This window comes from Hyperolius riggenbachi, chromosome 3, assembly GCF_040937935.1.
Source record: "Hyperolius riggenbachi isolate aHypRig1 chromosome 3, aHypRig1.pri, whole genome shotgun sequence".
In the NCBI taxonomy this organism is placed as follows: domain Eukaryota; kingdom Metazoa; phylum Chordata; class Amphibia; order Anura; family Hyperoliidae; genus Hyperolius; species Hyperolius riggenbachi.
In genome coordinates, this window is record NC_090648.1 from 483339664 (window position 1) to 483356288 (window position 16625).

General features: G+C 45.2%; 1 protein-coding gene across 1 annotated transcript in view; it reads left to right on the forward strand.

The window, feature by feature from the left end:
* The window catches only part of LOC137564350 (A disintegrin and metalloproteinase with thrombospondin motifs 2-like), a 418259-nt gene that overhangs the window by 252984 nt on the left and 148650 nt on the right, over positions 1 to 16625 (forward strand). Inside the window, exons 7-8 of the mRNA XM_068278125.1 lie at positions 1120 to 1225; positions 9213 to 9356. Of these exons, the coding sequence (XP_068134226.1) occupies positions 1120 to 1225; positions 9213 to 9356 (250 nt within the window). The remainder of the gene's footprint in view (positions 1 to 1119; positions 1226 to 9212; positions 9357 to 16625) is intronic.

Consider the following 16625-nt stretch of genomic DNA (forward strand, 5'->3'; position numbering starts at 1 on the left):
ACTCTCTGTACAAATATGCAGGGTCTAAAACTAATGCTGGCCATACACTGGTTGATTATAGGACAATTGATTGACCTGTAGATTCTTAGAATCGATTCAAAATAAATAAATCGCTCGAACATGAATCCATTTTTTTGCCCATACACTGGGGCTGATATTTTTTTTCCATTTTCCACCTTTAATCAATCAAAGGCTATTTTTAAGCACAAAATAAGCACCCTCATGAATCAGATCGAGTAAAGGTCGATCAAATACATAATGAAAAGCTCTTGATTCTTGTTCCATTGATCGAAATAACCCGACATACTCAATCGAATAATTTTATCAATATCGGCTGATAAGAATCGATTCTACATCAAAATGACAATTGTCATTCTTGATCCATTCGATATATTTATTGGTTATAATAGATTGAGGTAAAAAGTGTATGGCCACCTTAACTCACTGCTATTCCCTGCAGGAGTTGGCCCACACAAAATTCTTTGCATCTCAACAGGTGGCGCCGCATGTAGATCTCCTTTTACCTGAGGGATTAGTGTAGCTTAGATAGAGTAGCTTAGCGGCAGCTTGGGGGTAAAAGGTCGATAAGACACCCCTGCACAATAGACACACTAGGTTTAGTGTTTTTTGCCTTGGTTTTTGGCCTCTATATAGGCGCATCTTATAGTCTGAAAAATATGGCATGCCTTGATCCTTTTTTTTTTTTTTTTTTTTTTTTTTTTTTTTTTTTTTTTTACTTAGCAACGTATGGATTTATTATACTAATAGTATATTTTTCAGTAAAGTTTCTCTTTAAGTGCTCAGCCAGCACAATTAAAGTTTACTGGGCATCACACAAAGTACGTAACACATGTTGGGCAATTAGTACAATTCATGTCACATATACGATGCATTGTTGCTTGTATGATGTAAGTTGCACATATAGCGTAATGCAAACAACAAAACTGTTGTCTGTGTAACGCGAGTTTGCATAAGGCCTGGCATACATTTGTGCTCAAAATGTTTACCAATATTAAGTGATCCCACATCATTATGTCCTATAAATAAGGTTTTATGTTAGAAAATAAATTTCAGGATCTACAATTTGATTGGTTTTATATAACTTTATATTTTTTTCAGGCTATGCTCCAGTGACGGGAATGTGCCATCCAGTGCGAAGCTGTACACTAAACCATGAGGACGGGTTCTCTTCAGCCTTTGTAGTAGCTCATGAAACCGGCCATGTGTAAGTAGCACTATACATATTTTTTGTTTCCTAGAGTAGCTACCGTATTTTTCAAACTATAAGATTACTATACACTATTTCTCTCCCAAATGTCAGGAGAAAGTCACTGTGTCTTACAGTACAAAAAGAGGGAGTACCCAACTTATGAAAGACCGCAACCCGCCGAGATGTTGGAGATGCCCTTTATTGTGTCCCCCGTGTTCTTATTTGTCTCCTGTGTCCTCCTCCGCTGCCCCGTGCAGATTGTACAGCGCAGCAGAAGCCGATCGTGTGTCTCACCTGATTCAAGGGGGCCCGCGGTGATCAGCAGCTTCTCCTATCCGTCATGTTCCCCTAGTGCTGACTTTTCTTGATCACGTCATTACACACAACTGATGCTAGGGGAGAAGTGAGGGAGAGGACAAGCCACTGATTGCCATGGGCACCCACGCATCAGGTGAGACATGCAGGGGAGGACATGGGAGCCAAAGTAGGACACTGGAGGAGGACACTGGGACAAATGGGATTCAAAGGGTGACAAAGGAGGACATGGAACAAATGAGGACACAGGACAAAAAGCAGGACAAAGGAGGACACTGGGACGAACAGTGACACAGGAACACATAAGGGGGACGAACGAGGACACAGAGACACAAAAGGGGATGGAGGACATGGGGGACAGAGGAGGACACAGTGGTACACTGAGGACACGTGGACAATTTAGGACAAAGGGTGACACAAAGCAGCATGGCAGAGAACTTAAGGGGCCAAACGGACCGGGGAGACAAAGCGGCATGGTGCAGGACACAAGGTGGACAATAGATGACACAGGACTACACAAAGGTGTACAGAGGAGGACACAAGCGGGACAGAGGCTGACAAATGGGAGACACTAGAGGAGACAAGTGGGGAAGAGGAGGACACGGAGACACAAGAGATAAGTGAGACCTATATTATATTTTTTTTGGGGGGGGGGGGTGGGGGGGGAGACATCCACAAGATGCCACTGCACCTTGGAAGCACCAGGTCTAGTATATTTTTTTCCTGGTTTTTGCCCTCTAAACCTAGGTACGTCTTATGGTCAAGAACGTCTTATTTTCCGGGAAAAAAAATCAAGAAATGACAGAATTTATTAGAAACCATAAATGAAGCATTTAATTGCATAACAACCTATATAGGTTGTATAAAAAAAATGCATCGAATTCCTACATCTTTACACTGGTAACACTTTGATACATTTGATGTTGGCGCAGCACTAATTGGGTTGTTTATCAAGTAAAGCCTGGCACTGAATATGCCTCTGTGTATTCCGCTAGACTCCAGTAATGGCTTTACAACTAACTATACTAAGTATATTACGCCTTTTGACAGTTTTCTTCTGCAAATAGACTGGATCACAGATTGACCCAATTTTACTTGTTTATAGCTTTTAATTATTTGGCGCTTTGTTTTGTCACTGGCACGAATTTCAACATCTGCCACACATAACCGTATTTGAGTCTGTTAAATTGTGCCTAATGAATGGAGGATTTCCTCTAGCACACTGGTGTCCAACTCGCTTGGCTTGGAGAGACGCATTTTTCAGCCTGCGTGGCGGAAGGCTGGAAATGATACAAAATGTGCTTTTGAGGCAGGAAAGTCCCTATATGAAGTACTCATGTATGGTACAAGAGAGACACAGAGGCGCTCAAACCTATTGCTTGACCCACTGAGTTGTGCTCCCATTTTTGCCTGAAGAAGCGGGATCACGCCCGCGAAACGCGTTGCATTTGTGGAGTTGAATAAATTATTTGTCAATTCTGTTTTATCGAGACTCAAGTGAGTTTTCTTTTTTTGTAAGAGGGAGGTGAGTCCACCTTAACAACCCCCTCTGCTTTTAAGCGGTTTTTAAAACGTTTTACTCTACTCTGGCGCCTCTGTATACCGAGTTTTTGCTGATGGTACAAGAGGACAGCATGGAACTGGCCTGTGCCTCAGCCGTTTTTCTGATTGTAGTCTGAGCCAACAACTACGGATAGAGCAATTTTCGTATGCAAATGTATGCTGCTTGAACATGAACCAATCAAATCCTGCTGAGGTAAAATGTGGTTGTTCCATGTTCAAGCTGCATGCATTTGCATACAAAATTTGCATCATCCTGCATCAACTCAAAATTATTCACATCTAATTGACCATCCCTACTAACACCATATGTGCAATACTGGCGATGAGTTGAAGGATACCTGAACCAAAGCAAAATTACGGTAAGGTAAGCACAGAGGTGTGTTCATGCTGGATCCACATTCCTGAGTTGTTCCTTCCTCTCCTCATTCCCGCCAGTCCCCATAATCACGCCTTCAAAAATGTGAGTCTTGACTAAAGTATAATTTTCAGACAGAGGCAGGCTAGTGGCGATGTTTCCTCCTAGTGTTTATGAGGACTAGAGAAAACCAGGAGTGGAATGGGCAACGCTCAGACAGGAAGAGGCAGACTTGCTGCGATGTTCCCTCCTATCACCTACCTATTCCCTCCTCTTAAGGGAAGTAAATGTGGCGGGGAAGATGAGGGAATGGGATAGTAGTAGGATGGAACATCACCACAAGCCCGCCTCTTACTGGCTCGAAAATTGACTTTAGTCAATTTTGAAAGGAGTGATTATGGGTACTGTGGGGGAAGATGAGGAGAGGAACAGACAACTCTGGTATGTGAATCCAGCATGAATATACCTGTCTACTTACCTTAGGTAGCTTTGCCTCAGCTCAGGTATCCTTAAAGCTGGTTGGCACTTAAAGGGAACCTAAACCATTTGAATTAAAATGAGATGCCCTTACCTGGGGCTTCTCCCCGTTTCCTGCAGCCGTCCTGTCCCACGCCGGTCCTCATCGATGCTTCATTCCCCCACCGTGTCTAAGTTTCGCTTTTGCCGGCTCTGAGTTGGCAAGCCACTGCGCCTGCACAGCCCTGGCCGCACGTATTCTTGTTCCCCTCTGCAATAGAAGGGGAACGCGAAGAAGGATAGGCATGGCCAGTAGCGTTCCTACAATAGGGCGCAGGGGGGCTTGGCGCACCGGGTGACAGCCAGCCAGGGGGGTGTCGCCACGACCCCCCATTGTTGCAACAGTGCAGGTCAGGAGGGGAAGAGCAGCGCTGGAAGGAGGGGTGACAGGGATAGCGGCGGGGAGGGGGAAAAGATCCCCCCCCTCCCTCACCTGGATCCCCTCCTTCCGCCTCTCTTCCCCTCCAAATGACAGCGGGGGCAGCGGGCAACTTACAGGCAGGGCGGGCGGGCAGAGACGACTACTCACTTTACTTCTGTGTTCCAGCAGCTAGAACGCTGGGTCGCCGTCACGTGCCTCTTCTCCGCCTCCAATGCGTGTCACAGCATTGGAGGCGGAGAAGAGGCACGTGACGGCGACGGAGCGCTCCAGCTGCTGGAACGCAGAAGTAAAGTAAGTAGTCTCTGCCCGCCCGCCCTGCCTGTAAGTTGCCCGCTGCCTACGCTGTCATTTGGAGGGGGAGAGAGGCAGAAGGAGGGGTCCCAGGTGAGGGAGGGGGGGATCTTTCCCCCCTCCCCGCCGCTGCCCCCTCTGCCCCTCCTTCTAGCGCTGCTTCCCCCCCTCCTGGAGCAGCTATACTGGGGGCAACTAAACTAGCTATACTGGGGGCAACTAAACTAGCTATACTGGGGCAACTAAACTAGCTATACTGGGGGCATCTATACTAGCTATACTGGGGGCATCTATACTAGCTATACTGGGAGCATCTATACTAGCTATAATGGGGGCAGCTATACTAGCTATACTCGGGGCAACTATACTAGCTATACTGGGGGCATCTATACTAGCTATACTGGGGGCAGCTATACTAGCTATACTGGGGGCAGCTATACTAGCTATACTGGGGGCAGCTATACTGGGGGCAGCTATACTAGCTATACTGGGGGCAGCTATACTGGGGGCATCTATACTAGCTATACTGGGGGCAGCTATACTGGGGGCATCTATACTAGCTATACTGGGGCAACTATACTGGGGGAAACTAAACTAGCTATACTGGGGGCATCTATACTAGCTATACTGGGGCAACTATACTAACTATACTGGGGGCAGCTATACTGGGGCAACTATACTAGCTATACTGGGGGCAACTATACTGCGGGCAACTATACTAGCTATACTGGGGCAACTATACTAGCTATACTGGGGCAGCTCTGGGGGAAGCTATACTAGCTATACTGGGGCAACTATACTAGCTATACTTGGGGCAGCTATACTGGGGCAACTATACTAGCTATACTGGGGGCAACTATACTGCGGGCAACTATACTAGCTATACTGGGGCAGCTCTGGGGGCAGCTATACTAGCTATACTGGGGGCAGCTATATTAGCTATACTGGGGCAACTATACTAGCTAATACTTTAAATTACAGTTAGCTCCGCCCTCATCCAGTCATGACCACGCCCAATTTTTTTGCCTGTTGTGACCACGCCCCTTTTTAAAGGGGGGGTGTCTTTTAATACCCAGCACCGGGTGCCAAATGCCCTAGGTACGCCACTGGGCATGGCCAGGTCTGTGCAGGCGCAGTGGCCCGTTGACTCAGAGTATCATAGAGGACCAGCGCGGGGCAGGACGGCTGCAGGGGGCTGGGGGAAGCCCCAGGTAAGTGAATCTCATTTTAATTCAAACAGTTTAGGTTTTCCTTAAGCCAACCTACTTAAAGGGGACCTCCATACAAAAAATAAAAATCCATCAGCGCTGCTGTAATGAAAAGTTATATTTACCTCCGTAGTCTTGTCTCATGAAGCCGGCCCAAAGACCCCGCATCACTCCACTTCCGCCGCTTGGCCCCGCCTCCTCTCTCTCCTCCGAGAAAAAAATGCCCGGCAATGTAATGCAGTAAATAGCTTGGTGTTTTTCTTAGAGGACAGAGGAGGCGGGGCCAAGCGGTGTAAGTGTAGTGATGTGGGGTCTTCAGGGCAGCTTTGTGGGACAAGGCTCCGGAGGTAAATATAACTTTTCATTACAGCAGCGCTGACGGATTTTTATTTTTTGTATGGAGTTCCTCTTTAAGCTGGTTAGCACTAGTCAGCATGCATAGTACACTGTATACAGTAGTGTGGGGTGGTGGGTAGGATATGTTATGATAGGAACACAGGTTTTAATAGGGAATGGGAAAAAGAATGATTGTAGTGAGAAAACTGGTTGGTGAAGAGTATATTTTCAGTTATTTCAAGTACTACAGTACTTACTAAGGCCCGGTTCACACTTGCGGTGGCCCTCCGGAATCGCCGTGCCGGAGCCGCACCGCCTGCAGAACGGACGGAACGGACGCACGGCATAGCAATTAAAGCCTATGCGTCCGTTCACATGGGTCCGTTCTGCAGAACCGGAGCCGGACCGGATCCGGGCCGGATCCGGACTCCGGCCTCCGTTCCAACATGCGCTATTTTTTCATCCGGCCCCTCCGGCAGCCGTATCCGGGGCGGAGCCGGACTGCACCATCCGGCCAATACAAACAAATGGGAACCGGAGGCCGCACAACACACTGGCTGAGAAATCCGGATCTTCTACCCCACTTCCTATGCGGATTTTTGCGGCGATACTGGCTGGGGACACATGGGCAAGCATTTTGGAGTGGAGCAGCACGAGCTGGAGGTGTTGGCAGGATGTTGGCAGCATGTCGGAGGTGGAGGTGAGTGCTAAACAGCAGAGGGCCTGATTCCACAGGTCCCCCTTCTGCTGACCTCCCAGACCCCAACATTTTTTTTTTTTTTTACGTATATTTTGCCAAACGGATCCGGATCGCATCCTGATTACCACCTGATGCAACCTGACCGGATCCGGATCGGATCCGGATCAGAACCGTACGGTTCCGATCCGGATCCGGTCCGGATCCGGTCAGGTCATCCGGTCCGTTTGGCAAACAACCGCTAATGTGAACCGGGCCTTAGGCTGGGAAGTGGATAATTGCAGCACTAGGGAATCTGGAGGAGTTATTAGCTGCACTTCAAGTGACACTAAAGCGAAAAAAAATTATGATATAATGAATATGTGTAGTACAGATAATTAAAAGACCATTAGTAGTAAAGATAAGTCTCATATTTTTTATTTTAAGTTATATAGCATTTTTTTTATAACATTGCATCATTCTCTAATATTTGCAGTTTACACACTGCACTTTGTATTTTAACCATTTCACCTCGAAGGGTTTTAAAAAATAATGAAAATGTATTTAATTTTTCTGTGGGAAGGTGTATAATAGGGTATTTGGATGTGGTTTTACTTTTTGGCCACAAGATGGAGATAGAGATAGTGTGTTCTAAAACTAGAAACCGAACCAAGTGTTTGTATTTGTTTATATTTGTGTAAATACAGGGATGTAGATACTTGTGCTGGGGGAGGTGAAAAGGAAACAGAGCAGAGCTAATGACCCTTTGAACTTCCCTGCAGTAAAAGCTTATCTGAAGTTGACTTTCACTTTTTCTTTGAAGTATGAGTGCTTCAGAAAACAGCGCTATCTTTGACCCAAGTTTGGTCGGAGAGCTCAGAGAAGCTCTTTAGCATAGATAACTGAAGTTTCCTAACTCTTCATGTGCTGGAAACAATATGAGACTTGTATCTATGCTATTAATGCTCTATTTCTTAGCTGTGCTACACATACAAATCATTATCTCATAATATTTTCACTTCAGATTGCTTTGGGGGGAGGGGGGGAGGTGGTGTTTATGGTTGCGATACTTTATGCAGTGCAGTCATTAACTCCTCCTGGTCTCCATGTGCAGCAATTAACTTTGCTGGATAAACTTATGCTTCAATCATTAAACATTCCAGCTTAAAAGGATCAAATATTAGTTGACTTATAGCCGAGGTCGATTTATATTCAAGGATGTATGGTAAGTCTTTTTTTGTGGTTGCTTCGGGGTCACTAAAGGTGGCCACACACCATACAATTTTTTTAAAATATCTGTTCAATTTAAGAATTACAATCAATTTTCTGACTGATCATATTTTTGAAATGTTACAATGTACAACACACCTATGTACAATTTTTCCCCAATTATGATAAAAATGATTGGAAACTCTAAGAAAAAATTGCTAGAGTGTGTGTAAATTAATAAATTGACAATCTAACACACACCATACAATCTTTAGAAAAACTGAAGAAAAATGTCCAGCATTCCAGATTAATAAATATAGAAAGAAACGGAAAATCCGATCAAATTTTTCAGTCAAATGGAAAAAAAAAAGCTTTCGATTTTTTTCAGAAGATCCGATCATATTTATTGAATTGGCGTAAAATCGGATCATTTTATTGTATTGTGTGTGACTACCTTAAAGTGAATGGGAACCCGTATTAAAAAAAAAAAAAAAAAAAAAAAGATACTCACCTAAGGAGAGGGAGGCTCTGGGTCCCATAGAGCAGTGTTTCTCAACTCGGTCCTCAAGTACCCCCAACAGTACATGTTTTGCAGAAAACCACAAACATTCACAGGTGAGGCTATTAGTGTCTCAGCAGAGCTGATTAACTAGCTCTTTGGTTTTCTGCAAAACATGCACTGTTGGGGGTACTTGAGGACCGAGTTGAGAAACACTGCCATAGAGCATTCCCTCTCCTCTCCCGGCGCCCGCTGCTGTCCTGGCGCCCCCGTAGCGGTATTCAACCGTTTCGGTCAAATACCGCTGTCTCCCGGCCGAAGGGAGGCTTCGGAAATGCTTTGGGAGCCCGAGTGCTCCCGAAGATGGGCTGCTCTACACCGCGCACGCGCGCCCTCTGACGCACTCGCGTGTGCGCCGCCTGTCTTCGGGAGGACTCGGCTCCCGAAGACTTCCGAAGTCCCCTCAGCGGGGGATGTGAAGGGAGGAGCCAGCGCAGCATCGGGGGCACCGGGAGAGGAGAGGGAAGGCTCAGTAGGACTCTCCTTAGGTGAGTATCTGCCTTTTTTTTTATTTAAATATCGAATGCCATTAGCTTTAAGATTTATTTGTATTGATGTTCCAGTGCATTGTTCATAATTCCTTTATTCCTAGGTTAGGAATGGAACATGATGGACAAGGAAACAGGTGTGGAGATGAAGTTAGGATGGGAAGCATCATGGCCCCACTTGTACAAGCGGCATTTCATCGATTTCACTGGTCTCGATGTAGCCAACAAGAACTTAGTCGTTATCTAAGGTAAGTCATGTATTTTTTTTTTTTAATTTCCACCTTGTTCTGATACAAAGATAAGCTATTGAATTATATTGCATATTTGCAATGTTCCTCTTAGCTTTAAAGTGGACCCAAATTAAAAATACAAGATTTCAGAAATAAAATCTATTTTCTAAATTATAATAATAAATATCAGCCTTTTTTCAGCTGCATGATAACAAATATAAAATATTTTTTATTTATTGGAGGAACCCCTCCCTTCCTTTCATATTGCCGGGACAGAATCCGGCAGTCTGGTGGAGTAGGTGGTGTCCAGCAATGGAGGAATTGCTAATGGCTGCCACCTGTATAACCCTAGTTGTGAAAAGAGAAGGGTGAAAAGCATGCACTGAAATGCTCATAGGCTTGAAGGAGTGTTTATTTATCTTTGTGTGTGTCAGAGTGCTGCAACTAAATATTTTGAATTAAAAAAATGTTTGGTTTGGGTCCGCTTTAAGCGTACAGATAGTTTAAAAGGATGATATACATATTATTCCCCACCACCAGCTTGGGATAAATTGTCCAAGTCTCCAAAAATATATCATGCCCAACTACCTTTTAGGACTCAAAAACTGGCTGTGTGACGGCTTTCAAACCCCACTTGGATCAGGTCACTGTGAGGATCCTTCACTATCTGCCCATCTTTATGATCCATTCTCTCACCCCTTATCTGAGCATTCCAGGGTCTGTGAGGAGAGGACCAATTGAATGGGGGGTTCTTAAAGAAAAGCTGTTACTAAAAAAGTTCCCCTGTGGGTTACTCACCTCGGGTGGGGGAAGCCTCCGGGTCCGGTCGACTCTTCCCCCATCCTCCTGTGTCACACGGCGGTCCGAATAGCGGGGATGTAAATATTTACCTTCACGGCTCCAGCTCAGGAGCGGTATCGGCTCGGAAATGGGCAGAAATAGCCGATCGCTGTCAGTCCACTCTACTGCACAGGCTCAAGTCTCCTGCACCTGTGTAGTAGAGCGGACCCGACAGAGATCGGCTATTTCCGCCTATCATCATTCTGAGAGCCGCAACAGCGCCCCCGCTGGAGCCAGGAAAGGTAAGTAAATCAGCGCTTGTCAGGCTTGTCGGGGGAGGATTCTGGGACGCTTCGGGGGAGCCAGCGTTGGACTGCCTGCAGCTACAGGGATGGGGGAAGCCTCACTAAGACCTTACGGTTTCCCCCTCCCGAGGTGAGTACCCCCAGGGGATGTTTTTTTTTGTTACAGAGTCTCTTTAATGCTAGTGAGTTGGTCTAGTACAAAATGTGCAGTTCATTTTGGAAGCAAAGATCCTCATTTTTGCAACTGAATACAATTTTGCACCTAGTTGTTTTTATTGACGCTACAGTTCAAGGTAAAGTATATCTAGGGGGACAGGGTGTACTAATGTGCTCTTTTGATAGCTTTGTTTCAGGGTCAACAGCATACTGTAAGTTGGGTCGACAGCATTTTTTAGTTATCAGTTTAATTGCATGACCTAGAAGGCTACTGGATTCCAGATTGTTTAGGCCTACAGTCTTACATTCACATTTCTGTGGCCGGAGATACAATTTGATGTGTTATTATGGATTACTGTCTTATTATTTTCCCAGTACATCTCAAGCTTTACTCTGTCTTAAAATGAGTGTATTGAGGTCATGCATATGAATAAGGTGCTATATCCTGAGGTAGACGTGTAATAATCCGAATAATAATAATCCGAACATTTGTATAGCGCTTTTCTCCTGTTGGACTCAAAGTGCTCAAGAGCTGCAGCCACTGGGACGTGCTCAAGAGGCCACCCTGCAGTGTTAGGGAGTCTTGCCTTGAACTCCTTACTGAATAGGTACAGACCCTAGCCAGGATTCGAACCCTGGTCTCCCATGTCAAAGGCGGTGCCCTTAACCAGTACACTATCCAGTTATAAAAACGGCCTGCTAGAGCCTCTTAATGGGTCCAGGTCATTTTTATAAGTCAGAGAGTGCTGCTGCCGCTGTGCGCGTGGACGTGCGCGCTCCCGCATTCCCATGCAAGTGAAAATAGTGATAAAAGTTATAAAAAAGAGAGTGATAGGACATGGGTAGTGGTGGGACGGAGGTGCAGCGTAGAGAGGTCACCAGGGCAAAAATGGTGCAGGTGAAGAACATGTGAATTGCAGATACCGCCCCCACCACTTAACTTTGCGGTTTTGTCCTTCAGGACCTCAATGACCAGTTCTTGTCAGGTTGCCCTTCAGGATCTGAATGGTCATTTCTAGTCAAGTCATGTTCTGGCTTGCCAAAAGTTGATGTCAGTTATTTTAAAGTGATCCTAAACTGACATAAAAAAAGAGTTGCACTTACAGGTACCTGTGGCTTCTACCAGCCCCCTGCAGTCGCCCTGTGCCCGTACCGTCACTGAATGATCCTCCGATTCCCCGCAGCTCCCTAATTTCGGTTTGATGCGCGGCCCTGGTTCATACGCCTCCTGATCGAGTTCCCTGCACAGTAGGAAAAAACCTCTACTACGAGGATGCGCACGGCAGCACATGCGCAGTGGCTATTGACTCGCCAGTTGGCCGACCGGAAGAGGGTCGCTGCGGGGGACTGGAGGGACAATTAGTGACAGCGCAAGCACAGGGTAGGTGCAGGGGGCTAGTAGAAGCCCCAGGTAAGTTAAACTTTTTTGTGGCATATTTTATTTTTATTTGTTGATATGTTTTTTTGTAAATTGGACTTTACAAATGCAAATTACAATTTCGTTTTTGGGAGAATTCCTCTGCGTTTTGCAGGTCACTATATTCACTATTTCAGCTGTGTGAGCGTATTTGTTTATATTGCAATTCTTCAGCAGTAATTATGCAGATAAGCATCTCATTGTTATACTGTATGCGTAGGAAGGTGTTAGTCGGTCATGGATTGTATTTAGGAAAATGAGTTGTTTACCATAACTATAACAAAATCTTCAGTGATGAATGACAGATGTGGTTTTTGCTAGTTATGTCTAGAAAGGTTGTTGACTCAACAAACTTAATTAGGAAAGAAAAACAGATATAAGATTTTTGCTCTAACCACAAACGGAAAGCTAAAATATAAGCTACAAAAAGAATGTGGTGACATTTGCAAGGTGACTGCTTATTGTGAAACTAGTGACCTTAGCCCATTTAAAAATGGGCTACGTCTGTCTTTACTTCGCCGTCAGCCGCGCATGCACCCGCCTGCCGCGCGCGCATACACTCTGGCCCCGTCCTCCCCGGCTCTCGGCAGTGTGTCTGCATCTGTCTCGGCACATGCGCAGTGCTAAAAAACACTGACACGCGGACGGACGCAGCGACGCTTGCCTTTTATTAGGTAGGATTCCAGAATCAGTTTGAGAATAGGACACTGATGCTGAAGGGGGCAGAGCCGCTGTCAAGGCATCACAACCAGTAGCACTGTGAGGGGCCCACAGTGACTAGGGCACACCCCCCTTCCTGCTGAGTAAAATACATTTTCCAGGCTTCAGCAGTGTGCACTGAGCAGGAAAAGCAGCTACAAAGTTCAGGAATTACATGCTGAGGTACTCAAATGGTGTACATGACATGTTTTTCAGTCTCAGAGTTGAATTCCTCTGTTATTGACTCATTTATTCACTGGCTATCCAGACTTGTTTAGCTTGGGTAAACAAAAGAAAAGTTTTGTGTTGGCCTAGCGCTAGCTACATGATTGAAACGGGATTTCCTTTAGGGCTTCCCCCGTCGCCATGGCGATGCATGTCGTGACGTCATCGATGCCGGCGACGTTGTGACGTCACAGGGCGACTTGATCCACCCCTCAGAGCTGCCTGTCTCTGATTGGCCAGGCAGCGCACGGGGTCTCGCCTGGGGGGGCCCTGCATCGCGGCAGGCGGTGGCGGATCGTCAGCGGGCGGCGGCGATCAGGTGAAACACGCAGCAAGCAAAGTGCTTGCTGCGTGTTTAAAAAAAAAATTATTCAAATCAGCCCAGCAGGGCCTGAGCGGTGGCCTCCGGCAGTAATGGACGTATTAGGTCGTCCATACCGCTAAGGAGGTTACTATCTCCCTATCTAAAAGAATTCCATTAGTGTGTGGCACCCTAATTATTATACGTATTTATATAGCATGGTAATAGTGCAATGTCCTGCCTCATTATTATTATTTATTAATATAGCACTGACCTCTTCTGTACACTTTACAGAGTACATAGTTGTGTCACTGACTGTCCTCAGAGGAGATCACAATCTAATACTACCATAGCCATAGCCTAATGTCCTACCATATTATTAATATGTATTTATATAGCACTGACATCATGTTTCTTTTATGGGGAAACATTGCTTTTTATTGGGGGGGCAGAGGGAGTGAGGGGGCCCAGTAAGTTTACCCGGTATGGGGCCCACAAATGTCTGAAGGCGGCCCTGTGAGGGGGACAAGGTTTATATTAAAACAATGTGCATACCTGTTGAAAATGTAACTTTTGCCTTCGTTCAGTTGGTGGGGCAGATGTAGCAGAGACTGGCAGTCTAAGATGCACATATAGAGATTCTCCAGTCACCAAGCGTTTGGCATAGTTCAAGATGGTGATGGGAGGCATCTTACTGAAGATTTTTGATATGGAAACAACCACACATTAAACTTTCTTTAAAACTTTAGCTGCCAATGTATATAGAGGCTTGCAAGTTCTCCAGGCCAATTTATTTTAGCACTGTTTTTATTTCTTCTTTGTTACATTTCCTAAATTCTAGTTAGTACTGCTGTAATGTGTATTTATGGCCACTTGTCACTAGGGGGCAGTGTGAGACAATAACAGAGCACTTCTGTTTCAGTTTCTATATTTTCTGCCAGTAGAGAGAGATCAAAGCATTCCAAGAATTTACAGCACAAGTTCTGCTGACTGAGGTCAAAACCAGTGCACTTATCTCAAACGTGAGAGCCCTATTAAAGCTCCTAATGGGTTAAAGGACGCCTGACGAGAGGGATATAGAAGCTGCTGTATTTAATGCATTTTCTTTTAAACCATGCACATTGCCTGACTGTACTGCTGATTCTCTTTGTCTAATCCTTTTTGCCATAAACCCTGAACAAGCATGCAGATCAAATGTTTGACTGAAGTCTGACTAGATTAGCTGCATGCTTGTTTCAAGTGTGTGATTCACACTACTGCAGCAAAACAGATCAGCAGGACAGCCAAGCATCTGGGCAGCTCAATTGATCAGCGATAGCAAGGTTGGAGTTAGGTGTAGCGGCAGTGAGGTCAGAGTTAGGTGTAGCGGCAGTGAGGTCAGAGTTAGGTGTAGCGGCAGTGAGGTCAGGGTTAGGTGTAGTGGCGATGTGGTTAGTATTAGGTGTAGAGGTAGCAAGGTTAGTGTTAGGTGTAGTAGCAGTGAGGTTAGTGTTAGGTGTAGCAGCAACGAGTTTAGTGTATGGTGTAGCGGCAGTGAGGTAAGTGTTAGGTGTAGCAGCAGCAAGATTAGTGTTAGGTGTAGCAGCAGCAAGATTAGTGTTAGGTGTAGCGGTAGCAAGGTTAGTGTTGTAGTGACAGTGAGATTAGTGTTAGGTGTAGAGGCAGTAAGGTCAGTGTTGGGTATAGCGGCTGTGAGGTTAGTGTTAGGTGTAGGGGTATTATGGTCAGTGTTAGGTGTAGCTGCAGTGAGGTCAGTGTTGGGTATAGCGGCAGAGAGGTTAGTGTTAGGTGTAGGAGTACTATGGTTAGTGTTAGGTGTAGCGGTAGTGAGGTCAGTGTTAGGTGTGGCTGCAGTGAGGTCAGTATTAGGTATAGTGGCAGTGAGGTTAGTGTTAGGTGTAGCGGTAGTGAGGTCAGTGTTAGGTATAGCGGCAGTGAGGTTAGTGTTAGGTGTATGGGTACTATGGTTAGTGTTAGGTATAGTGGTAGTGAGGTTAGTGTTAGGTGAAGCAGCAGTGAGGCCAGTGTTAGGTGTAGCTGTAGCCAGATTAGTGTTAAGGTGGCCACACACTATACAATAAAATGATCCGATATTACAGGAATTCGATAAATATGATCAGATCTCCCGAAAAAATCGGAAGCTTTTTTTTTCATATGACTGAAAAAATCTGATCGGATTTCCCATTTTTATTTTTATTGATCCGGAATGCTGAAATTTTTTCCTCAATATTTTTCTAAAGATTGTATGTTGTGTGTTAGGTTGTCAATTTATTAATATACACACCCTAGCAATTTTCTCAGAGTTTCAAATCATTTTTATCATGATTGGGGAACATTTTTACATATGTGTGTGGTACATTGGTCAGATTTTTGAAATGTTACAACCAGTCAGAAAAATTGATTGCAATTCTTGAATTGAACAGATATTTAAACAATTGTATGGTGTGTGGCCACCTTGAGGGCCCGTTTCCACTATCGCGAATCCGCATGCGTTGCCCGCATGCGGATTCGCACAGTCAGTACAAGTGGATGGGACTGTTTCCACTTGTGCGTTTCCCCGCACGTTTTTCTGTGCAGAAAAAATCTGCAGGGTAGGGGCCTCAGAATTCGCCTGCGTGTGGAATGCAGGCGAATCGCACGCAATGTATTTAATAGGGAAATCGCATGCGTTTTCCCCATGCGTTTTTTGCCGCGATTTCGCATGCGATTTCGCATAGGTACCCATGTTAATTCACACAGGCAGTGACATGGTTAAAATCGCATGCAGCCTTACCTATGCGAAATCGCGGCAAAAAACGCATGCGGAATCGCACCCGCATGCGATTTGCCTGCGGTGATTCGCCGGCGATTTCCTATCGCTATAGTGGAAACGGGCCCTAAGTTGTAGCAGCAGTGAGGTCAGTTTTAGGTGTAGTAGCAGTGAGGTTAGGTGTAGCGGTAGCAAGATTAATGTTAGGTGAAGTGGCAGTGAAGTTTAGTGTTAGATGCAGTAGCAATGAGATTAGTGTATGGTGTAGCGGCAGTAAGGTAAGTGATAGGAGTAGTGACCTTGCTCCTCTACCAAAAGCCAACTAGCATGTGTAGGAAGAGATTGCTTTATTATGCAATCCATTGTCCTTTTACACCAGGTTTGTCCAAATAGCCAGAAGAGAAAGTTTTACATTTCCCTTCCTACAATTGTTACTGAAATAAATCTTTGCTGGAAAGAATAATTTGTCACTTACCATTTCTAGTTGCTGTCCTGTGATTTTAATTAGACTTCGCACACAGGCACGACCTTATCCATGTGTTCCTCCAGTACTTGTCACTGTACTAATGAGGCAGACATTACTGCCAATAAAGGTGCACTATGGCACTGAGGTTATTTTTTAATAACCTCTTGAGCCATCTGTTCAGATTGAATG